Here is a 25,118-nt window from a genome sequence, read left to right as displayed (position 1 = left end):
GTGCATTACAACTCAATGACTTTAGATCCTCTGTTCATGTAGTTTCACTGCCAAATGCATTAGAGTTTCAGTAGCTCAACATCACAGGCCCGTGTGGCTTCAGTGCTACCAGGGAGGTGTCTATTTAGGAATCACACCACTTGTGAAAGCATTGTAACAATGTTTAGTCCAGGATGTTCTTAGGGGTCTCTGTCTGCCTCTGGCCAGAAGCTGCGTGGTATTGGCTTGGAGAGAAGAAATGCTGATTTGTCTGATATGTCTTTCTATAAATTCAATGACTTTGATTAAGTAAGAGGGTGCCCTCCAGCATCTGGCAAGGAGGAAGTTGACGGGTGACTTGATAAAGTGTATAAAATTATAAGGGAAGTAGACAGGGTAAAAGTAGTAAAAATAACTTTTTTCACATGGTGGGGAGTGTGTAGAACAAGTGTGTATGTTAGTCAATCAAATGGCAAGGTAACAATTTGTCTCATCTCAACTATACGGAAGACTTGGTGCCAAAATAAAATAAAATCACGAAAACTAGGGAGTTATTTCGCATGTTTGTTCTTTATAGTTTATTGTCATTGTTAAAAAAGAGATGCAGAAGAAGCTTTTATAATACTGGAATTATCCCACATGGTTGATTGCTTTGAGTGTCTATATTACAACAACCCTCAAAGCCCACTGTTCCAGACATTCCCTGTCTCCGTCTGGGAGAAGCTGTCTCTCTATGTGGTGGTAGGCACACGCTAGACAAATGACCGTGTGCCCAATGGGAATTATAACTTTTCTTAGCTCCAGTATCTTTCAGCACCGTACAGGGTGAATGAGAGAGAGTTACTAAGACAACAATAGCTTTCGGCTTATCTTCTAATTCAGTGATAAAGTTATAGAGAGACAAAGAACATAAACAGTCCCTTCAGCCCATTGAGTCCATGCTGATCATTAAGAACCCATTTGCATTAACTCCCATTTTATTTTCTCCCCATATTCTCAACAACCACCCAACCCGCATACCCAGATTCACAACTTCACTTACTCACCAGGGACAGTTTATTGCAGCCAAATATCCTACTAACCTTCTGATTTTAGGAAGTGGGAGCAAATTCATGTGGTCAGAGGGAGGTTTACAAACTCTACACGAACTGCATTGGGACTGAACCCATTTTCCTGCAGCTGTGAGGTAGCAGTTCTACCTACTGCATCACTGTGCTGTCTGATGAGTTCCATTCTAGCTGAGCTCATAAACTTAGAACTGGGGCAATCAGAAAGTCTGAAATCCAGGCTAGGGCCCTGAATTTCTTGCATCTAGACAATGATTGCTTCACTCAAGTGAAGCAAACAGAGTTTGCTCTAGGTGGAACATGATCTGCATATACATTGACATGAAAACTCTTGTATTAGGTATCGACGGGAATCTGGAACATTGACTTTGAGGAGTTTGAAAATAAAAAATAACTGTTGAAATCATGTCAATGAGTCCAGACTGTCTTTAGAACACAGTGAGAAGCTGAACTCTCCATTAAACTCCGTGGGAATGGACAATAATGGTCATAACTCACTCTGAATGATGTGGGATAGTAACAGAGCAGCACTGTTGTCATTGCAGTGGAGTCTCCTGGCAACCAGGTCTCTTTTGACTTGCTGAGCAAACAGATATCTGTGAAAGTAATGGGATTGGTTAGAATCGGAGCAGTGTGTGCGTATGAGAGTGGGTACTCAATGCAAGTAAAGGCAGGAACAGGGCATGTCATAGCGAGCAGCAGAATGGAAAAGATGTATTCATTGTCTGCCAGTTTGATTCGAAGGTTTACGGGGTCATACTCCACATAAGTACCAAAGCAAGGCTGACGCTCTTAGGAGTGTATTTACCATGTGCCTTCCACCCGAGATCTCGCAGGTGGTGAACTCGCCTTTTGTGTTGCCCCTAATGATAAGTCCCCATGTTGGAGATAACAGTTGGAACCTGCTCCATGGATATTCAGGAAACACCTGGAGATCTGGCCATGATAAACCTGGTAAGTCCTAGCTTTGTGATTTAGAGAGTGTTTCACTGTTGCAACTGCTATCACTCCAGTGAGTTAATGAAACAAGATTCCCTCAGGAGGATATGAACAAAGGCGCTGCCCAGTGAAGAGTCTGGAGACTTTCACAAGACTCCTGGCCAAGTTTAAACCTCAACCAACATCCCACAATTACAACTACCTAGTCATCATCTTACATTCATGCCTTAATTGGGTATGAATACTAAAGTATTAGAACATAGGATTATCAGAAATAGAAACAGGCGTGGGCCACTATTCTGCTCCTCTTCAATGACCATTTTCAAATCTGTAAAACCTCAAATTTAATTGTCATTCAACCATGAATACAGCCAAAAGAGGCAGTGTTCCTCTGAGCCAAGGTGCAAATCACAGTGGCAACAGTCACACACAGCACATATAACTGTGATAGCAGAAAAATACAGAGTTACAAAAAAAAATCTAGCCCAAGTCTCTGAGTGTCATGGCCTGGAGATTGATGGTGCATGGATGTTGCTTGGAGCCATGTTTCTGCAAGAACAAGCACACAGCAGTTCCTCATCATGCACTAGTGCAGCTGCAGATGAATAAAATCCAGCTTGTCTTCCACTGTGAGTACTAGACAACAGCTTTAATGGGAGGGTTATCTCCCCACCCAGCATGGATTCAGTGTCTCTGTCCTTTCCCACACCACATCTGGCTTCTTCAGCCCCAGGGGGATGCACAGGCAACCCTGGAGCATGAGGGCCAGCCAACAGCGAAGCCACGCAGCTTCCCCACCATCTGTCTCACCAGTGAACCAGTGGATCAGACTGGCAGTATTTGACATGACCAATGTACAACAGGGTCTTGTGATCACCAGAAGAAGGTCCAAGAAAATCATTTGCACCATTTGTTGCACCGTGCACAGCTTCTGATGTGGTATAGCAGGCAGCAGCACAGTGTACTTCAAGTCCATCTCTTCCACTACCAAGCAACTCACTGCTGGGGTAAACCCGCAGTACTTGACAAGTCTTGTAATCGAAAAAATAAAAGCATCAAGTCATAGAATAATATAACACGGCAGCTGGCCCTTTAACCCACCAAATCCATGCCAACCATCAAGCACTAACCCCATTTAATTCCCCATACATACCCATCAGCCACAGACCCCAGCCCAGATTCAACTACACTAGGCACAATCTGTATCTATTAACCGACTAATCTGCTCACCTTTGAGATACGGGAGGAAAGCAGAGACCAAGTGGGAATTGTAAGTAGGGAGAACGTGCGAACTCTATATTCCAAGGACTGTATCCTGGGATCAAGATCAAACCCGGATCTCAGGAGCTCTGAGGCAGTGACTTTACCAGCTTATATTCTTCCTGGATTGAGGCATTCAGATCTGAATTTGACATTTCAATTATCATCTAACAATGAATTCTACCAATTCAATGTCAACTTTCTGAATAGTATTTGCTCCTTGTTATCTCCTTTATTTTTGTCCAAAAATGCCAACCTTGCACTTTTCTACATTGATCATTTATTCCTGAGCTCTCTTTGGAATCACACACATTCTTGTAACTCTGCATCTCCTTTTCTCTTTCTGCTGAATTTCTTAAAAACCTAGCTGAATGATGCCACAAAAACCTCTTATCAATATCAGCAAAACTAAGGAGCTGATTTGGGATTACAGGAAAAAGAAATCTAGGTCTACGAGCCAGTTCTCAATAGGGGATTGGAGATGGAGAAGGTGAGTAACTTTAAATTCCTTGGTGTTACTTTAGAGGATCTGTCAGAAAGTGGGAGGGGGAGGGGGAGATCAGAGGATCTGTCCTAGGATCAGCACGTAAGTGCCATCACAGGGAAGACACGACAGCACCTCTAATTTCTTCGAAGTTTGCGTCGGATAGGCATGCCAGAAAAAACTTTGTCAAACTTCTATAGATGCAAAGTGGAGAATATCCTAACTGGATATTGCATCACAGACTGATATGGAAACACCAATACCCAAAAATGAAAAAGTCTACGGGAAATGGTGGCTACAGTCCATTTCAGTGCAGGTAAAACCCACCCCATCATTGAGCACATTTACATGGAACACCTCCTCAAGCAAGCAGCATCCATCATCAAAGACTCTCACCATACAGGCCATGCTCGCTTCTTGCCACTACCACCAGGAAGGAAGTACAGGAGCCTAAAGACCGGAGTCAGAAACTGTTCTTACCCTAGAGCCATCAGGCTCCTGAACCAGTGTGGATAACTTTACTCACCCACAACTCTGAACTATTGCACAACCTGTGGGCTGGCTTTCAAGATCTCTACATCTCATGTTCTCAGTGTTATTTGTTTTCGTTTGCACAATTTGTCATCTTTTGCAAATTAGTCATTTGTCAGTCATTGTTTATGTATAGTTTTTCATAAATTCTATAGTATTTCTTTATTTCTCTGTAAGTGCCCACAAGAAAATGAATCTCAAGGTAGTATATGATAACAATAAACTTATTTTGACTTTGACATTGAGTTCAGTTCTGTACCTTCTAATCTGTAGGTACCTACAGTAGGAACTCTGCCTCAGGTGGGGAAGTGGGGTAGAAGATGCTTGTGGGTAAACACGAGGAATTCTGCAGATGCTGGAAGTTCAAGCAACACACATCAAAGTTGCTGGTAAACGCAGCAGGCCAGGCAGCATCTCTAGGAAGAGGTACAGTCGACGTTTCAGGCCGAGACCCTTCGTCAGGACTAACTGAAGGAAGAGTTAGTAAGAGATTTGAAAGTGGGAGGCGGAGGGGGAGATCCAAAATGATAGGAGAAGACAGGAGGGGGAGGGATGGAGCCAAGAGCTGGACAGTTGATTGGCAAAAGGGATATGAGAGGATCATGGGACAGGAGGCCCAGGGAGAAGGAAAAGGGGGAGGGGGGAGAAAACCCAGAGGATGAGAAAGGGGTATAGTCAGAGGGACAGAGGGAGAAAAAGGAGAGTGAGAGAAAGAATGTGTGTATAAAAATAAATAACGGATGGGGTATGAGGGGGAGGTGGGACATTAGCGGAAGTTAGAGAAGTCAATGTTCATGCCATCAGGTTGGAGACTACCCAGACAGAAAATAAGATGTTGTTCCTCCAACCTGAGTGTGGCTTCATCTTTACAGTAGAGATGCTTGTGGGGATGGGTTTGGGGGGAGTATTTTTAAAAGTAATGAGCAGCCTCTGCCTGGGCGTCTGCGTGCTAAGCAAAGGGACTTAAGGTCCTTAGAAGTAGCTTGCATGTTTCTGCATGCTCCATTTTGTGGAATCCTAGCCAGAATTTTCCTGGCTCAGTAAGGATGTTACAGTTTTTTCTCAAAGAGGTTACGAGAACATTTTTGAACCATTTCTTCTCATGTACATGCCATGACTAAGCCCAGAGTGGAATGACTTTTACAGGAGTCAGGCTTGCAATGAGGAGGCCTGCCCAATTGAACTGACTGTAATTCGAGCCTCAGTGCAGCGGCTGTCTGTCTGAGCTGGCACTCATGTGGAAATGTTTATTCTTCCACTGAATTTTGAGGACTTTGAAAAGATCGAGTTGCTTCAAAACTCGTTAATCTTTTTGATATGCAGAAAGTATACAATGACAGAAGAATGTCATTGCTGATGTCTGCCTTCATTGAGAGGTGGCTGTGAGACGTAGTTCACAGTCAAAGAGTCCTACAGCAGGGGAACAGGCCATTCGGCCCATCAGATCTCTGCAATCATCAAGTCGCCATTATACTCATTCTTCACTAATCCATTTTACTCTCCCCACTTTACCCACTTTTTCATCAACTCCTCCCGCCCCCCACAGATCAGGGCCACTGGACTGTGAGGCAGCAATTCTATCAAAAGAACCACTGCGTTGTCCATCCTTAAAATCTGGGCTGAGTTACAATAAGAATCACATCAACAGGCTTTGCATGAATTAGAGATGCCACTACACTTTGCAAAGCTTTAAGTATCTGAATAAACAAGTCAAAAAGATCTTAGTGAAATGAAGCGACCTGGTGATTGGACAGGAGCTCCATGGTTAAGGTTTACACAGTGACCTGGTGATTGGGCAGCAGCTCCATGGATTAAGGTTTACACAGTGACCTGGTGATTGGGCAGGAGGTCCATGGCTAAGGTTTACACAGTGACCTGGTGATTGGGCAGGAGCTCCATGGCTAAGGTTTACAGAGTGACCTGGTGATTGGGCAGGAGCTGCACGGCTAAGGTTCACACAGTGACCTGGTGATTGGGCAGGAGCTCCATGGCTAAGGTTTACACAGTGACCTGGTGATTGGACAGGAGCTCCATGGCTAAGGTTTACAGAGTGACCTGGTGATTGGACAGGAGCTCCATGGACTAAGTTTTACACAGTGACCTGGTGATTGGACAGGAGCACCATGGCTAAGGTTTACACAGTGACCTGGTGATTGGACAGGAGCTCCATGGCTAAGGTTTACACAGTGACCTGGTGATTGGGCAGGAGCACCATGGCTAAGGTTTACAGAGTGACCTGGTGATTGGACAGGAGCTCAATGGCTAAGGTTTACAGTGCCACCTGGTGATTGGACAGGAGCTCCACGGCTAAGGTTTACAGAGCGACCTGGTGTTTGGACAGGAGCTCCATGGCTAAGGTTTACAGAGTCATCTGGTGATTGGACAGGAACTCCATGGCTAAGGTTTACACAGTGACCTGGTGATTGGACAGGAGCTCCATGGCTAAGGTTTACAGAGTGACCTGGTGATTGGACAGGAGCTCCACGGCTAAGGTTTACACAGTGACCTGGTGATTGGACAGGAGCACCATGGCTAAGGTTTACACAGTGACCTGGTGATTGGGCACGAGCTCCACGGCTAAGGTTTACAGAGCGACCTGGTGATTGGACAGGAGCTCCATGGCTAAGGTTTACAGAGTCACCTGGTGATTGGACAGGAGCTCCATGGCTAAGGTTTACACAGTGGCCTGGTGATTGGACAGGTGCTCCATGGCTAAGGTTTACAGAGCGACCTGGTGATTGGACAGGCGCTCCACGGCTAAGGTTTACACAGTGACCTGGTGATTGGACAGGAGCTCCACGACTAAGGTTTACAGAGTGACCTGGTGATTGGACAGGAGCTCCCTGGCTAAGGTTTACAGAGTCAGCTGGTGATTGGGCAGGAGCTCCATGGCTAAGGTTTACACAGTGACCTGGTGATTGGACAGGAGCTCCATGGCTAAGGTTTACACAGTGACCTGGTGATTGGGCAGGAGCTCCACGGCTAAGGTTTACACAGTGACCTGGTGATTGGACAGGAGCTCCATGGCTAAGGTTTACAGAGTGACCTGGTGATTGGACAGGAGCTCCATGGCTAAGGTTTACACAGTGACCTGGTGATTGGGCAGGAGCTCCACGACTAAGGTTTACACAGTGACCTGGTGATTGGGCAGGAGGTCCACGGCTAAGGTTTACACAGTGACCTGGTGATTGGGCAGGAGCTCCATGGCTAAGGTTTACAGAGTCACCTGGTGATTGGGCAGGAGCTCCATGGCTAAGGTTTACAGAGCGACCTGGTGATTGGACAGGAGCTCAATGGCTAAGGTTTACAGTGCCACCTGGTGTTTGGACAGGAGCTCCATGGCTAAGGTTTACAGAGTCATCTGGTGATTGGACAGGAACTCCATGGCTAAGGTTTACACAGTGACCTGGTGATTGGACAGGAGCTCCACGGCTAAGGTTTACAGAGCGACCTGGTGATTGGACAGGAGCTCCACGACTAAGGTTTACACAGTGGCCTGGTGATTGGATAGGAGCTCCACGGTTATGGTTTCCACAGTGACCTGGTGATTGGACAGGAGCTCCACTGCTAAGGTTTACACAGTGACCTGGTGATTGGACAGGAGCTCCACGACTAAGGTTTACACAGTGACCTGGTGATTGGACAGGAGCTCCACGGCTAAGGTTTACAGAGTGACCTTGTGATTGGACAGGAGCTCCACGGCTAAGGTTTACAGAGTCACCTGGTGATTGGACAGGAGCTCCATGGACTAAGGTTTACACAGTGACCTGGTGATTGGACAGGAGCTCCATGGACTAAGGTTTACAGAGCGACCTGGTGATTGGACAGGAGCTCCATGACTAAGGTTTACAGAGTGACCTGGTGATTGGACAGGAACTCCACGGCTAAGGTTTACACAGTGACCTGGTGATTGGGCAGGAGCTCCATGGCTAAGGTTTACACAGTGACCTGGTGATTGGACAGGAGCTCCATGGCTAAGGTTTACAGAGTGACCTGGTGATTGGACAGGAGCTCCACGGCTAAGGTTTACACAGTGACCTGGTGATTGGGCAGGAGGTCCACGGCTAAGGTTTACACAGTGACCTGGTGATTGGGCAGGAGCTCCATGGCTAAGGTTTACACAGTGACCTGGTGATTGGGCAGGAGCTCCACGACTAAGGTTTACACAGTGACCTGGTGATTGGACAGGAGCTCCATGGCTAAGGTTTACAGAGTCACCTGGTGATTGGACAGGAGCTCCACGGCTAAGGTTTACACAGTGACCTGGTGATTGGACAGGAGCTCCACGGCTAAGGTTTACAGAGCGACCTGGTGATTGGACAGGAGCTCCACGGCTAAGGTTTACACAGTGACCTGGTGATTGGACAGGAGCTCCATGGCTAAGGTTTACACAGTGACCTGGTGATTGGGCAGGAGCTCCACGGCTAAGGTTTACAGAGCGACCTGGTGATTGGACAGGAGCTCCATGGCTAAGGTTTACAGAGTCACCTGGTGATTGGACAGGAGCTCCATGGCTAAGGTTTACACAGTGACCTGGTGATTGGACAGGAGCTCCATGGCTAAGGTTTACAGAGCGACCTGGTGATTGGACAGGAGCTCCACGGCTAAGGTTTACACAGTGACCTGGTGATTGGGCAGGAGCTCCACGACTAAGGTTTACAGAGTGACCTGGTGATTGGACAGGAGCTCCATGGCTAAGGTTTACAGAGTCACCTGGTGATTGGACAGGAGCACCATGGCTAAGGTTTACACAGTGACCTGGTGATTGGGCAGGAGCTCCACGACTAAGGTTTACAGAGTGACCTGGTGATTGGACAGGAGCTCCATGGCTAAGGTTTACACAGTGACCTGGTGATTGGGCAGGAGCTCCACGGCTAAGGTTTACAGAGTGACCTGGTGATTGGACAGGAGCTCCACTGCTAAGGTTTACACAGTGACCTGGTGATTGGGCAGGAGCACCATGGCTAAGGTTTACAGAGTGACCTGGTGATTGGGCAGGAGCTCCATGGCTAAGGTTTACACAGTGACCTGGTGATTGGGCAGGAGGTCCACGGCTAAGGTTTACACAGTGACCTGGTGATTGGGCAGGAGCTCCACGACTAAGGTTTACACAGTGACCTGGTGATTGGGCAGGAGCTCCACGACTAAGGTTTACAGAGTTACCTGGTGATTGGACAGGAGCTCCACGGCTAAGGTTTACAGAGCGACCTGGTGATTGGACAGGAGCTCCATGGCTAAGGTTTACAGAGTCAGCTGGTGATTGGACAGGAGCTCCATGGCTAAGGTTTACAGAGCGACCTGGTGATTGGACAGGAGCTCCACGGCTAAGGTTTACAGAGCGACCTGGTGTTTGGACAGGAGCTCCATGGCTAAGGTTTACAGAGTCATCTGGTGATTGGACAGGAACTCCATGGCTAAGGTTTACACAGTGGCCTGGTGATTGGACAGGAGCTCCATGGCTAAGGTTTACAGAGTGACCTGGTGATTGGGCAGGAGCTCCAGAGACTAAGGTTTACACAGTGACCTGGTGATTGGACAGGAGCTCCACGGCTAAGGTTTACAGAGTGACCTGGTGATTGGACAGGAGCTCCACGGCTAAGGTTTACACAGTGACCTGGTGATTGGACAGGAGCTCCACGACTAAGGTTTACACAGTGACCTGGTGATTGGACAGGAGCTCCATGGCTAAGGTTTACAGAGTGACCTTGTGATTGGACAGGAGCTCCACGGCTAAGGTTTACAGAGTCACCTGGTGATTGGACAGGAGCACCATGGCTAAGGTTTACACAGTGACCTGGTGATTGGACAGGAGCTCCATGGCTAAGGTTTACAGAGTGACCTGGTGATTGGACAGGAGCTCCATGGACTAAGGTTTACAGAGCGACCTGGTGATTGGACAGGAGCTCCACGGCTAAGGTTTACACAGTGACCTGGTGATTGGGCAGGAGCACCATGGCTAAGGTTTACAGAGTGACCTGGTGATTGGGCAGGAGCTCCATGGCTAAGGTTTACAGAGTGACCTGGTGATTGGACAGGAGCTCCACGGCTAAGGTTTACACAGTGACCTGGTGATTGGGCAGGAGGTCCACGGCTAAGGTTTACACAGTGACCTGGTGATTGGGCAGGAGCTCCATGGCTAAGGTTTACACAGTGACCTGGTGATTGGGCAGGAGCTCCACGACTAAGGTTTACACAGTGACCTGGTGATTGGGCAGGAGCACCATGGCTAAGGTTTACAGAGTGACCTGGTGATTGGGCAGGAGCTGCACGGCTAAGGTTTACACAGTGACCTGGTGATTGGGCAGGAGGTCCACGGCTAAGGTTTACACAGTGACCTGGTGATTGGGCAGGAGCTCCACGACTAAGGTTTACACAGTGACCTGGTGATTGGGCAGGAGGTCCACGGCTAAGGTTTACACAGTGACCTGGTGATTGGGCAGGAGCTCCATGACTAAGGTTTACACAGTGGCCTAGTGATTGGACAGGAGCTCCACGGCTAAGGTTTACAGAGCGACCTGGCAATTGGACAGGAGCTCCACGGCTAAGGTTTACAGAGTCACCTGGTGATTGGACAGGAGCACCATGGCTAAGGTTTACAGAGTGACCTGGTGATTGGGCAGGAGCTCCATGGACTAAGGTTTACAGAGTGACCTGCTGATTGGGCAGGAGCTCCATGGTGAAGGTTTACACAGTGACCTGGTGATTGGGCTGGAGGTCCACGGCTAAGGTTTACAGAGTGATCTGGTGATTGGACAGGAGCTCCACGGCTAAGGTTTACAGAGTCACCTGGTGACTGGGCAGGAGCTCCATGGACTAAGGTTTACACAGTGACCTGGTGATTGGGCAGGAGCTCCATGGACTAAGGTTTACAGAGCGACCTGGTGATTGGACAGGAGCTCCACGGCTAAGGTTTACACAGTGACCTGGTGATTGGGCAGGAGCTCCATGGCTAAGGTTTACACAGTGACCTGGTGATTGGACAGGAGCTCCACGGCTAAGGTTTACACAGTGACCTGGTGATTGGACAGGAGCTCCATGGCTAAGGTTTACAGAGTGACCTGGTGATTGGACAGGAGCTCCATGGTTAAGGTTTACAGAGTGACCTGGTGATTGGACAGGAGCTCCACGGCTAAGGTTTACACAGTGACCTGGTGATTGGGCAGGAGCACCATGGCTAAGGTTTACAGAGTGACCTGGTGATTGGGCAGGAGCTCCACGGCTAAGGTTTACACAGTGACCTGGTGATTGGGCAGGAGCTCCATGGCTAAGGTTTACACAGTGACCTGGTGATTGGACAGGAGCTCCATGGTTAAGGTTTACAGAGTGACCTGGTGATTCGTCAGGAACTCCACGACTAAGGTTTACACAGTGGCCTGGTGATTGGATAGGAGCTCCACGGTTATGGTTTCCACAGTGACCTGGTGATTGGACAGGAGCTCCACTGCTAAGGTTTACAGAGTCACCTGGTGATTGGGCAGGAGCTCCATGGACTAAGGTTTACAGAGTGACCTGGTGATTGGGCAGGAGCTCCATGGACTAAGGTTTACAGAGTGACCTGGTGATTGGACAGGAGCTCCATGGCTAAGGTTTACAGAGTCAGCTGGTGATTGGACAGGAGCTCCATGACTAAGGTTTACAGAGCGACCTGGTGATTGGACAGGAGCTCCATGGCAAAGGTTTACAGAGTCAGCTGGTGATTGGGCAGGAACTCCACGGCTAAGGTTTACAGAGTGACCTGGTGATTGGACAGGAGCTCCATGGTTAAGGTTTACACAGTGACCTGGTGATTGGGCAGGAGCTCCATGGCTAAGGTTTACAGAGTGACCTGGTGATTGGGCAGGAGCTCCATGGCTAAGGTTTACACAGTGACCTGGTGATTGGGCAGGAGCTCCACGGCTAAGGTTTACACAGTGACCTGGTGATTGGGCAGGAGCTCCACGACTAAGGTTTACACAGTGACCTGGTGATTGGGCAGGAGGTCCACGGCTAAGGTTTACACAGTGACCTGGTGATTGGGCAGGACCTCCATGACTAAGGTTTACACAGTGGCCTAGTGATTGGACAGGAGCTCCACGGCTAAGGTTTACAGAGCGACCTGGTGATTGGACAGGAGCTCCACGGCTAAGGTTTACAGAGTCACCTGGTGATTGGACAGGAGCACCATGGCTAAGGTTTACAGAGTGACCTGGTGATTGGGCAGGAGCTCCATGGCTAAGGTTTACAGAGTGACCTGGTGATTGGGCAGGAGCTCCATGGCTAAGGTTTACACAGTGACCTGGTGATTGGGCAGGAGCTCCACGGCTAAGGTTTACAGAGTGACCTGGTGATTGGACAGGAGCTCCACGGCTAAGGTTTACAGAGTCAGCTGGTGATTGGGCAGGAGCTCCATGGCTAAGGTTTACAGAGTGACCTGGTGATTGGGCAGGAGCTCCATGGACTAAGGTTTACAGAGTGACCTGGTGATTGGACAGGAGCTCCACGGCTAAGGTTTACACAGTGACCTGGTGATTGGGCAGGAGCTCCATGGCTAAGGTTTACACAGTGACCTGGTGATTGGACAGGAGCTCCATGGCTAAGGTTTACACAGTGACCTGGTGATTGGACAGGAGCTCCATGGCTAAGGTTTACAGAGTGACCTGGTGATTGGACAGGAGCTCCATGGCTAAGGTTTACAGAGTGACCTGGTGATTGGGCAGGAGCTGCATGGCTAAGGTTCACACAGTGACCTGGTGATTGGGCAGGAACTCCATGGCTAAGATTTACACAGTGACCTGGTGATTGGGCAGGAGCTCCACGGCTAAGGTTTACACAGTGACCTGGTGATTGGGCAGGAACTCCATGGCTAAGGTTTACACAGTGACCTGGTGATTGGACAGGAGCTCCATGGCTAAGGTTTACAGAGTGACCTGGTGATTGGACAGGAGCTCCAGAGACTAAGGTTTACACAGTGACCTGGTGATTGGACAGGAGCTCCACGGTTAAGGTTTACAGAGTGACCTTGTGATTGGACAGGAGCTCCACGGCTAAGGTTTACAGAGTCACCTGGTGATTGGGCAGGAGCTCCATGGCTAAGGTTTACAGAGTGACCTGGTGATTGGGCAGGAGCTCCATGGCTAAGGTTTACACAGTGGCCTGGTGATTGGACAGGAGCTCCATGGCTAAGGTTTACAGAGTCACTTGGTGATTGGGCAGGAGCTCCACGGCTAAGGTTTACAGAGCGACCTGGTGATTGGACAGGAGCTCCATGGCTAAGGTTTACAGAGTCAGCTGGTGATTGGACAGGAGCTCCACGGCTAAGGTTTACAGAGTGACCTGGTGATTGGACAGGAGCTCCATGGCTAAGGTTTACACAGTGACCTGGTGATTGGGCTGAGCTCCACGGCTAAGGTTTACAGAGTGGCCTGGTGATTAGACAGGACCTCCACGACTAAGGTTTACACAGTGACCTGGTGATTGGGCAGGAGCTCCATGGCTAAGGTTTACAGAGTGACCTGGTGATTGGGCAGGAGCTCCATGGACTAAGGTTTACACAGTGACCTTATGATTGGGCAGGAGGTCCTCGGCTAAGGTTTACACAGTGACCTGGTGATTGGGCAGGAGCTCCACGACTAAGGTTTACACAGTGACCTGGTGATTGGGCAGGAGCTCCACGACTAAGGTTTACACAGTGACCTGGTGATTGGGCACGAGCTCCATGACTGAGGTTTACACAGTGACCTGGTGATTGGGCAGGAGCTCCATGCCTACGGTTTACAGAGTCACTTGGTGATTGGGCAGGAGCTCCACGGCAAAGGTTTACAGAGCGACCTGGTGATTGGACAAGAGCTCAATGGCTAAGGTTTACAGTGCCACCTGGTGTTTGGACAGGAGCTCCATGGCTAAGGTTTACAGAGTCATCTGGTGATTGGACAGGAACTCCATGGCTAAGGTTTACACAGTGGCTTGGTGATTGGACAGGTGCTCCACGGCTAAGGTTTACAGAGCGACCTGGTGATTGGACAGGCGCTCCACGGCTAAGGTTTACACAGTGACCTGGTGATTGGCCAGGAGCTCCACGGCTAAGGTTTACAGAGTGACCTTGTGATTGGACAGGAGCTCCACGGCTAAGGTTTACAGAGTCACCTGGTGATTGGGCAGGAGCTCCATGGCTAAGGTTTACACAGTGACCTGGTGATTGGACAGGAGCTCCATGGACTAAGGTTTACAGAGTGACCTGATGATTGGACAGGACCTCCATGACTAAGGTTTACAGAGTGACCTGGTGATTGGACAGGAGCTCCACGGCTAAGGTTTACAGAGTGACCTGGTGATTGGGCAGGAGCACCATGGCTAAGGTTTACAGAGTGACCTGGTGATTGGGCAGGAGCTCCACGGCTAAGGTTCACACAGTGACCTGGTGATTGGGCAGGAACTCCATGGCTAAGGTTTACACAGTGACCTGGTGATTGGGCAGGAGCTCCACGACTAAGGTTTACACAGTGACCTGGTGATTGGGCTGAGCTCCACGACTAAGGTTTACAGAGCGACCTGGTGATTGGACAGGAGCTCCATGGCTAAGGTTTACAGAGTCAGCTGGTGATTGGGCAGGAGCTCCATGGCTAAGGTTTACACAGTGACCTGGTGATTGGGCAGGAGCTCCACGACTAAGGTTTACAGAGCGACCTGGTGATTGGACAGGAGCTCCACGGCTAAGGTTTACAGAGCGACCTGGTGATTGGACAGGCGCTCCACGGCTAAGGTTTACACAGTGACCTGGTGATTGGACAGGAGCTCCACGACTAAGGTTTACACAGTGACCTGGTGATTGGACAGGAGCTCCACGGCTAAGGTTTACAGAGCGACCTGGTGATTGGACAGGAGCTCCACGGCTAAGGTTTACAGAGTCACCTGGTAATTGGACAGGAGCACCATGGCGAAAGTTTACTCTTTGACCTGGTGATTGGACAGGAGCTCCATGGACTAAGGTTTACAGAGCGACCTGGTGATTGGACAGGAGCTCCACGACTAAGGTTTACAGAGCGACCTGGTGATTGGAGAGGAGCTCCACGGCTAAGGTTTACACAGTGACCTGGTGATTGGGCAGGAGCACCATGGCTAAGGTTTACACAGTGACCTGGTGATTGGACAGGAGCTCCATGACTAAGGTTTACAGAGCGACCTGGTGATTGGACAGGAGCTCCACGGCTAAGGTTTACACAGTGACCTGGTGATTGGGCAGGAGGTCCACGGCTAAGGTTTACACAGTGACCTGGTGATTGGGCAGGAGCTCCATGGCTAAGGTTTACACAGTGACCTGGTGATTGGGCAGGAGCTCCACGACTAAGGTTTACACAGTGACCTGGTGATTGGGCAGGAGCACCATGGCTAAGGTTTACAGAGTGACCTGGTGATTGGGCAGGAGCTCCATGGCTAAGGTTTACACAGTGACCTGGTGATTGGGCAGGAGCTCCACGGCTAAGGTTTACACAGTGACCTGGTGATTGGGCAGGAGCTCCACGACTAAGGTTTACACAGTGACCTGGTGATTGGGCAGGAGCTCCACGGCTAAGGTTTACACAGTGACCTGGTGATTGGACAGGAGCTCCATGGCTAAGGTTTACACAGTGGCCTAGTGATTGGACAGGAGCTCCACGGCTAAGGTTTACAGAGCGACCTGGTGATTGGACAGGAGCTCCACGGCTAAGGTTTACAGAGTCACCTGGTGATTGGACAGGAGCTCCATGGCTAAGGTTTACAGAGTGACCTGGTGATTGGGCAGGAGCTCCATGGCTAAGGTTTACAGAGTGACCTGGTGATTGGGCAGGAGCTCCATGGCTAAGGTTTACACAGTGACCTGGTGATTGGGCAGGAGCTCCACGGCTAAGGTTTACAGAGTGACCTGGTGATTGGACAGGAGCTCCACGGCTAAGGTTTACAGAGTGACCTGGTGATTGGGCAGGAGCACCATGGCTAAGGTTTACAGAGTGACCTGGTGATTGGGCAGGAGCTCCATGGCTAAGGTTTACAGAGCGACCTGGTGATTGGACAGGAGCTCCACGGCTAAGGTTTACACAGTGACCTGGTGATTGGGCAGGAGCTCCATGGCTAAGGTTTACACAGTGACCTGGTGATTGGACAGGAGCTCCATGGCTAAGGTTTACAGAGTGACCTGGTGATTGGACAGGAGCTCCATGGCTAAGGTTTACAGAGTGACCTGGTGATTGGACAGGAGCTCCACTGCTAAGGTTTACACAGTGACCTGGTGATTGGGCAGGAGCACCATGGCTAAGGTTTACAGAGTGACCTGGTGATTGGGCAGGAGCTCCACGGCTAAGGTTTACACAGTGACCTGGTGATTGGGCAGGAGCTCCATGGCTAAGGTTTACACAGTGACCTGGTGAATGGACAGGGGCTCCATGGACTAAGGTTTACAGAGTGACCTGATGATTGGACAGGACATCCATGACTAAGTTTTACACAGTGGCCTAGTGATTGGACAGGAGCTCCACGGCTAAGGTTTACAGAGCGACCTGGTGATTGGACAGGAGCTCCACGGCTAAGGTTTACAGAGTGACCTGGTGATTGGGCAGGAGCTCCATGGCTAAGGTTTACACAGTGACCTGGTGATTGGGCAGGAGCTCCATGGCTAAGGTTTACACAGTGACCTGGTGATTGGGCAGGAGCTCCATGGCTAAGGTTTACAGAGCCACCTGGTGATTGGACAGGAGCTCCACGGCTAAGGTTTACAGAGCGACCTGGTGTTTGGACAGGAGCTCCATGGCTAAGGTTTACAGAGTCACCTGGTGATTGGACAGGAGCTCCACGGCTAAGGTTTACAGAGCGACCTGGTGATTGGACAGGAGCACCATGGCGAGGGTTTACACAGTGACCTGGTGATTGGGCACGAGGTCCACGACTAAGGTTAACAGAGTGACCTGGTGATTGGACAGGAGCTCCACGACTAAGGTTTACACAGTGACCTGGTGATTGGGCAGGAGCACCATGGCTAAGGTTTACAGAGTGACCTGGTGATTGGGCAGGAGCACCATGGCTAAGGTTTACAGAGTGACCTGGTGATTGGGCAGGAGCTCCACGGCTAAGGTTTACACAGTGACCTGGTGATTGGGCAGGAGCTCCACGACTAAGGTTTACACAGTGACCTGGTGATTGGGCAGGAGCTCCACGACTAAGGTTTACACAGTGACCTGGTGATTGGGCAGGAGCTCCACGGCTAAGGTTTACACAGTGACCTGGTGATTGGGCAGGAGCTCCATGGCTAAGGTTTACAGAGTCAGCTGGTGATTGGACAGGAGCTCCATGGCTAAGGTTTACAGAGCGACCTGGTGATTGGACAGGAGCTCAATGGCTAAGGTTTACAGTGCCACCTGGTGATTGGACAGGAGCTCCATGGCTAAGGTTTACAGAGCCACCTGGTGATTGGACAGGAGCTCCACGGCTAAGGTTTACAGAGCGACCTGGTGATTGGACAGGAGCTCCATGGCTAAGGTTTACAGAGTCACCTGGTGATTGGACAGGAACTCCACGGCTAAGGTTTACAGAGTGACCTGGTGATTGGACAGGAGCTCCATGGTTAAGGTTTAAACAGTGACCTGGTGATTGGGCTGAGCTCCACGGCTAAGGTTTACAGAGCGACCTGGTGATTGGACAGGCGCTCCACGGCTAAGGTTTACACAGTGACCTGGTGATTGGGCAGGAGCACCATGGCTAAGGTTTACAGAGTGACCTGGTGATTGGGCAGGAGCTGCACGGCTAAGGTTTACAGAGTGACCTGGTGATTGGGCAGGAGGTCCACGGCTAAGGTTTACACAGTGACCTGGTGATTGGGCAGGAGCTCCACGACTAAGGTTTACACAGTGACCTGGTGATTGGGCAGGAGGTCCACGACTAAGGTTTACACAGTGACCTGGTGATTGGGCAGGAGGTCCACGGCTAAGGTTTACACAGTGACCTGGTGATTGGGCAGGAGCTCCATGGCTAAGGTTTACAGAGTCACTTGGTGATTGGGCAGGAGCTCCACGGCTAAGGTTTACAGAGCTACCTGATGATTGGACAGGAGCTCAATGGCTAAGGTTTACAGAGCCACCTGGTGATTGGACAGGAGCTCCATGGCTAAGGTTTACAGAGTCATCTGGTGATTGGACAGGAACTCCATGGCTAAGGTTTACACAGTGGCCTGGTGATTGGACAGGTGCTCCACGGCTAAGGTTTACAGAGCGACCTGGTGATTGGACAGGAGCTCCACGGCTAAGGTTTACACAGTGACCTGGTGATTGGACAGGAGCTCCACGGCTAAGGTTTACAGAGTGACCTTGTGATTGGACAGGAGCTCCACGGCTAAGGTTTACAGAGTCACCTGGTGATTGGACAGGAGCACCATGGCGAAGGTTTACACAGTGACCTGGTGATTGGACAGGAGCTCCATGGACTAAGGTTTACAGAGTGACCTGATGATTGGACAGGACCTCCATGACTAAGGTTTACAGAGTGACCTGGTGATTGGACAGGAGCTCCACGGCTAAGGTTTACAGAGCGACCTGGTGATTCGTCAGGAACTCCACGACTAAGGTTTACACAGTGGCCTGGTGATTGGACAGGAGCTCCACGGCTAAGGTTTACAGAGTGACCTGGTGATTGGACAGGAGCACCATGGCTAAGGTTTACAGAGTGACCTGGTGATTGGGCAGGAGGTCCACGACTAAGGTTTACACAGTGACCTGGTGATTGGGCAGGAGCTCCACGGCTAAGGTTTACACAGTGACCTGGTGATTGGGCAGGAGCTCCACGACTAAGGTTTACACAGTGACCTGGTGATTGGGCTGAGCTCCACGACTAAGGTTTACAGAGTTACCTGGTGATTGGACAGGAGCTCCACGGCTAAGGTTTACACAGTGACCTGGTGATTGGGCAGGAGCTCCACGGCTAAGGTTTACACAGTGACCTGGTGATTGGGCAGGAACTCCATGGCTAAGGTTTACACAGTGACCTGGTGATTGGGCAGGAGCTCCACGACTAAGGTTTACACAGTGACCTGGTTATTGGGCTGAGCTCCACGGCTAAGGTTTACAGAGCTACCTGGTGATTGGACAGGAGCTCCATGGCTAAGGTTTACAGAGTCAGCTGGTGATTGGGCAGGAGCTCCATTGCTAAGGTTTACACAGTGATTGGTGATTGGGCACGAGGTCCACGACTAAGGTTTACAGAGTTACCTAGTGATTGGACAGGAGCTCCACGGCTAAGGTTTACAGAGCGACCTGGTGATTGGACAGGAGCTCCATGGCTAAGGTTTACAGAGTCACCTGGTGATTGGACAGGAGCTCCACGGCTAAGGTTTACAGAGTGACCTGGTGATTGGATAGGAGCTCCATGGTTAAGGTTTAAACAGTGACCTGGTGATTGGGCTGAGCTCCACGGCTAAGGTTTACAGAGTGGCCTGGTGATTAGACAGGACCTCCACGACTAAGGTTTACACAGTGACCTGGTGATTGGGCAGGAGGTCCACGGCTAAGGTTTACACAGTGACCTGGTGATTGGGCAGGAGCTCCATGGCTAAGGTTTACACAGTGACCTGGTGATTGGGCAGGAGCTCCACGGCTAAGGTTTACACAGTGACCTGGTGATTGGGCAGGAGCTCCACGACTAAGGTTTACACAGTGACCTGGTGATTGGGCAGGAGGTCCACGACTAAGGTTTACACAGTGACCTGGTGATTGGGCAGGAGGTCCACGGCTAAGGTTTACACAGTGACCTGGTGATTGGACAGGAGCTCCATGGCTAAGGTTTACAGAGTCACTTGGTGATTGGGCAGGAGCTCCACGGCTAAGGTTTACAGAGCGACCTGGTGATTGGACAGGAGCTCCATGGCTAAGGTTTACAGAGCCACCTGGTGATTGGACAGGAGCTCCATGGCTAAGGTTTACAGAGTCATCTGGTGATTGGACAGGAACTCCATGGCTAAGGTTTACACAGTGGCCTGGTGATTGGACAGGAGCTCCATGGCTAAGGTTTACAGAGCGACCTGGTGATTGGACAGGAGCTCCACGGCTAAGGTTTACACAGTGACCTGGTGATTGGACAGGAGCTCCACGGCTAAGGTTTACAGAGTCACCTGGTGATTGGACAGGAGCACCATGGCGAAGGTTTACACTGTGACCTGGTGATTGGGCAGGAGCTCCATGGCTAAGGTTTACAGAGTGACCTGGTGATTGGACAGGACCTCCACGACTAAGGTTTACACAGTGACCTGGTGATTGGACAGGAGCTCCATGGCTAAGGTTTACAGAGTGACCTGGTGATTGGACAGGAGCTCCATGGCTAAGGTTTACAGAGTGACCTGGTGATTGGGCAGGAGGTCCACGGCTAAGGTTTACACAGTGACCTGGTGATTGGGCAGGAGCTCCATGGCTAAGGTTTACACAGTGACCTGGTGATTGGGCAGGAGCTCCACGACTAAGGTTTACACAGTGACCTGGTGATTGGGCTGAGCTCCACGGCTAAGGTTTACAGAGCGACCTGGTGATTGGACAGGAGCTCCATGGCTAAGGTTTACAGAGTCAGCTGGTGATTGGACAGGACCTCCATGACTAAGGTTTACAGAGCGACCTGGTGATTGGACAGGAGCTCCATGGCTAAGGTTTACAGAGTCACCTGGTGATTGGACAGGAACTCCACGGCTAAGGTTTACAGAGTGACCTGGTGATTGGACAGGAGCTCCATGGTTAAGGTTTACAGAGTGACCTGGTTATTGGACAGGACCTCCACGACTAAGGTTTATACAGTGACCTGGTCATTGGGCAGGAGAACCATGGCTAAGGTTTACAGAGTAACCTGGTGATTGGGCAGGAGCTCCATGGACTAAGGTTTACACAGTGACCTGGTGATTGGGCAGGAGGTCCACGGCTAAGGTTTACACAGTGACCTGGTGATTGGGCAGGAGCTCCACGACTAAGGTTTACACAGTGACCTGGTGATTGGGCAGGAGGTCTACGACTAAGGTTTACACAGTGACCTGGTGATTGGGCAGGAGGTCCACGGCTAAGGTTTACACAGTGACCTGGTGATTGGGCAGGAGCTCCATGGCTAAGGTTTACAGAGTCAGCTGGTGATTGGGCAGGAGCTCCATGGCTAAGGTTTACAGAGCGACCTGGTGATTGGACAGGAGCTCCACGGCTAAGGTTTACAGAGCGACCTGGTGTTTGGACAGGAGCTCCATGGCTAAGGTTTACAGAGTCATCTGGTGATTGGACAGGAACTCCATGGCTAAGGTTTACACAGTGGCCTGGTGATTGGACAGGTGCTCCACGGCTAAGGTTTACAGAGCGACCTGGTGATTGGACAGGCGCTCCACGGCTAAGGTTTACACAGTGACCTGGTGATTGGACAGAAGCACCACGGCTAAGGTTTACAGAGTCACCTGGTGATTGGACAGGAGCACCATGGCGAAGGTTTACACTGTGACCTGGTGATTGGACAGGAGCTCCATGGACTAAGGTTTACAGAGTGACCTGCTAATTGGACAGGACCTCCATGTCTAAGGTTTACACAGTGGCCTGGGGATTGGACAAGAGCTCCACGGCTAAGGTTTACAGAGTGAACTGGTGATTGGACAGGAGCACCATGGCTAAGGTTTACAGAGTGACCTGGTGATTGGGCAGGAGCTCCACGACTAAGGTTTACACAGTGACCTGGTGATTGGGCAGGAGGTCCATGGCTAAGGTTTACACAGTGACCTGGTGATTTGGCAGTAGCTCCATGGCTATGGTTTACACAGTGACCTGGTGATTGGGCAGGAGCTCCACGACTAAAGTTTACACAGTGACTTGGTGATTGGGCAGGAGCTCCATGGACTAAGGTTTACAGAGTGACCTGGTGATTGGGCAGGAGCTCCATGGCTAAGGTTTACACAGTGACCTGGTGATTGGGCAGGAGGTCCACGGCTAAGGTTTACACAGTGACCTGGTGATTGGGCAGGAGCTCCATGGCTAAGGTTTACAGAGTGACCTGGTGATTGGGCAGGAGCTCCATGGCTAAGGTTTACACAGTGACCTGGTGATTGGGCAGGAGCTCCATGGCTAAGGTTTACAGAGTGACCTGGTGATTGGGCAGGAGCTCCACGGCTAAGGTTTACACAGTGACCTGGTGATTGGGCAGGAGCTCCACGGCTAAGGTTTACACAGTGACCTGGTGATTGGGCAGGAGGTCCACGGCTAAGGTTTACACAGTGACCTGGTGATTGGGCAGGAGCTCCATGACTAAGGTTTACAGAGTCACCTGGTGATTGGACAGGAGCTCCATGGCTAAGGTTTACAGAGCGACCTGGTGATTGGACAGGAGCTCCATGGCTAAGGTTTACAGAGCGACCTGGTGATTGGACAGGAGCTCCATGGCTAAGGTTTACAGAGTCATCTGGTGATTGGACAGGAACTCCATGGCTAAGGTTTACACAGTGGCCTGGTGATTGGACAGGAGCTCCACGGCTAAGGTTTACAGAGCGACCTGGTGATTGGACAGGAGCTCCACGGCTAAGGTTTACACAGTGACCTGGTGATTGGACAGGAGCTCCACGGCTAAGGTTTACAGAGCAACCTGGTGATTGGACAGGAGCTCCATGGCTAAGGTTTACAGAGTCACCTGGTGATTGGACAGGAACTCCACGGCTAAGGTTTACAGAGCGACCTGGTGATTCGTCAGGAACTCCACGACTAAGGTTTACACAGTGGCCTGGTGATTGGATAGGAGCTCCACGGTTATGGTTTCCACAGTCACCTGGTGATTGGACAGGAGCTCCATGGCTAAGGTTTACACAGTGACCTGGTGATTGGACAGGAGCTCCATGGCTAAGGTTTACAGAGTGACCTGGTGATTGGACAGGAACTCCACGACTAAGGTTTACACAGTGGCCTGGTGATTGGACAGGAGCTCCACGGCTAAGGTTTACAGAGTGACCTGGTGATTGGACAGGAGCTCCATGGCTAAGGTTTACAGAGTGACCTGGTGATTGGGCAGGAGCTCCACTGCTAAGGTTTACACAGTGACCTGGTGATTGGGCAGGAGCACCATGGCTAAGGTTTACAGAGTGACCTGGTGATTGGGCAGGAGCTCCATGGCTAAGGTTTACACAGTGACCTGGTGATTGGGCAGGAGGTCCACGGCTAAGGTTTACACAGTGACCTGGTGATTGGGCAGGAGCTCCATGGCTAAGGTTTACACAGTGACCTGGTGATTGGGCAGGAGCTCCATGGCTAAGGTTTACAGAGCGACCTGGTGATTGCACAGGAGCTCCACGACTAAGGTTTACACAGTGACCTGGTGATTGGGCAGGAGGTCCAAGCCTAAGGTTTGCACAGTGACCTGGTGATTGGGCAGGAGGTCCACGGCTAAGGTTTACACAGTGACCTGGTGATTGGGCAGGAGCTCCATGGCTAAGGTTTACAGAGTCACTTGGTGATTGGGCAGGAGCTCCACGGCTAAGGTTTACAGAGCGACCTGGTGATTGGACAGGAGCTCAATGGCTAAGGTTTACAGTGCCACCTGGTGATTGGACAGGAGCTCCATGGCCATGGTTTACAGAGTCATCTGGTGATTGGACAGGAACTCCATAGCTAAGGCTTACACAGTGGCCTGGTGATTCGACAGGTGCTCCACGGCTAAGGTTTACAGAGCGACCTGGTGATTGGACAGGCGCTCCACGGCTAAGGTTTACACAGTGACCTGGTGATTGGACAGGAGCTCCACGGCTAAGGTTTACAGAGTCACCTGGTGATTGGACAGGAGCTCCATGGCTAAGGTTTACAGAGTGACCTGGTGATTGGACAGGAGCTCCATGGACTAAGGTTTACAGAGTGACCTGATGATTGGACAGGACCTCCATGACTAAGGTTTACACAGTGGCCTGGGGATTGGAGAAGAGCTCCACGGCTAAGGTTTAGAGAGTGAACTGGTGATTGGACAGGAGCTCCATGGCTAAGGTTTACAGAGTCACCTGGTGATTGGACAGGAGCTCCATGGCTAAGGTTTACACAGTGACCTGGTGATTGGACAGGAGCTCCATGGCTAAGGTTTACAGAGTGACCTGGTGATTGGACAGGAGCTCCATGGCTAAGGTTTACAGAGTGACCTGGTGATTGGGCAGGAGGTCCACGACTAAGGTTTACACAGTGACCTGGTGATTGGGCAGGAGGTCCACGGCTAAGGTTTACACAGTGACCTGGTGATTGGGCAGGAGCTCCATGGCTAAGGTTTACAGAGTCACCTGGTGATTGGGCAGGAGCTCCATGGCTAAGGTTTACAGAGTCATCTGGTGATTGGACAGGAACTCCATGGCTAAGGTTTACACAGTGGCCTGGTGATTGGACAGGTGCTCCACGGCTAAGGTTTACAGAGCGACCTGGTGATTCGTCAGGAACTCCACGACTAAGGTTTACACAGTGGCCTGGTGATTGGATAGGAGCTCCACGGCTAAGGTTTACAGAGCGACCTGGTGATTGGACAGGCGCTCCACGGCTAAGGTTTACACAGTCACCTGGTGATTGGACAGGAGCTCCACGACTAAGGTTTACACAGTGACCTGGTGATTGGACAGGAGCTCCACGGCTAAAGTTTACAGAGTGACCTTGTGATTGGACAGGAGCTCCACGGCTAAGGTTTACAGAGTCACCTGGTAATTGGACAGGAGCACCATGGCGAAAGTTTACTCTTTGACCTGGTGATTGGACAGGAGCTCCATGGACTAAGGTTTACAGAGTGACCTGATGATTGGACAGGACCTCCATGACTAAAGTTTACAGAGCGACCTGGTGATTGGAGAGGAACTCCACAGCTAAGGTTTACACAGTGACCTGGTGATTGGGCAGGAGCTCCAT

The 25,118-nt window shown here is 50.5% G+C and overlaps 1 protein-coding gene across 1 annotated transcript in view; it reads right to left on the bottom strand.

The window, feature by feature from the left end:
- The window catches only part of LOC134352536 (FERM domain-containing protein 7-like), a 226,343-nt gene that overhangs the window by 47,569 nt on the left and 153,656 nt on the right, over positions 1-25,118 (bottom strand). Inside the window, exons 2-3 of the mRNA XM_063059798.1 lie at positions 3,200-3,279; positions 1,545-1,642 (exon numbers count right to left, since the gene is read on the bottom strand). Coding sequence (XP_062915868.1) covers positions 1,545-1,642; positions 3,200-3,279 — 178 coding nt within the window. The remainder of the gene's footprint in view (positions 1-1,544; positions 1,643-3,199; positions 3,280-25,118) is intronic.

The sequence above is a fragment of the Mobula hypostoma genome, chromosome 10, assembly GCF_963921235.1.
Source record: "Mobula hypostoma chromosome 10, sMobHyp1.1, whole genome shotgun sequence".
NCBI lineage: Eukaryota > Metazoa > Chordata > Chondrichthyes > Myliobatiformes > Myliobatidae > Mobula > Mobula hypostoma.
Note: the sequence above shows the minus strand (reverse complement) of the source record. Positions and strands in the feature narration are given on the sequence as shown.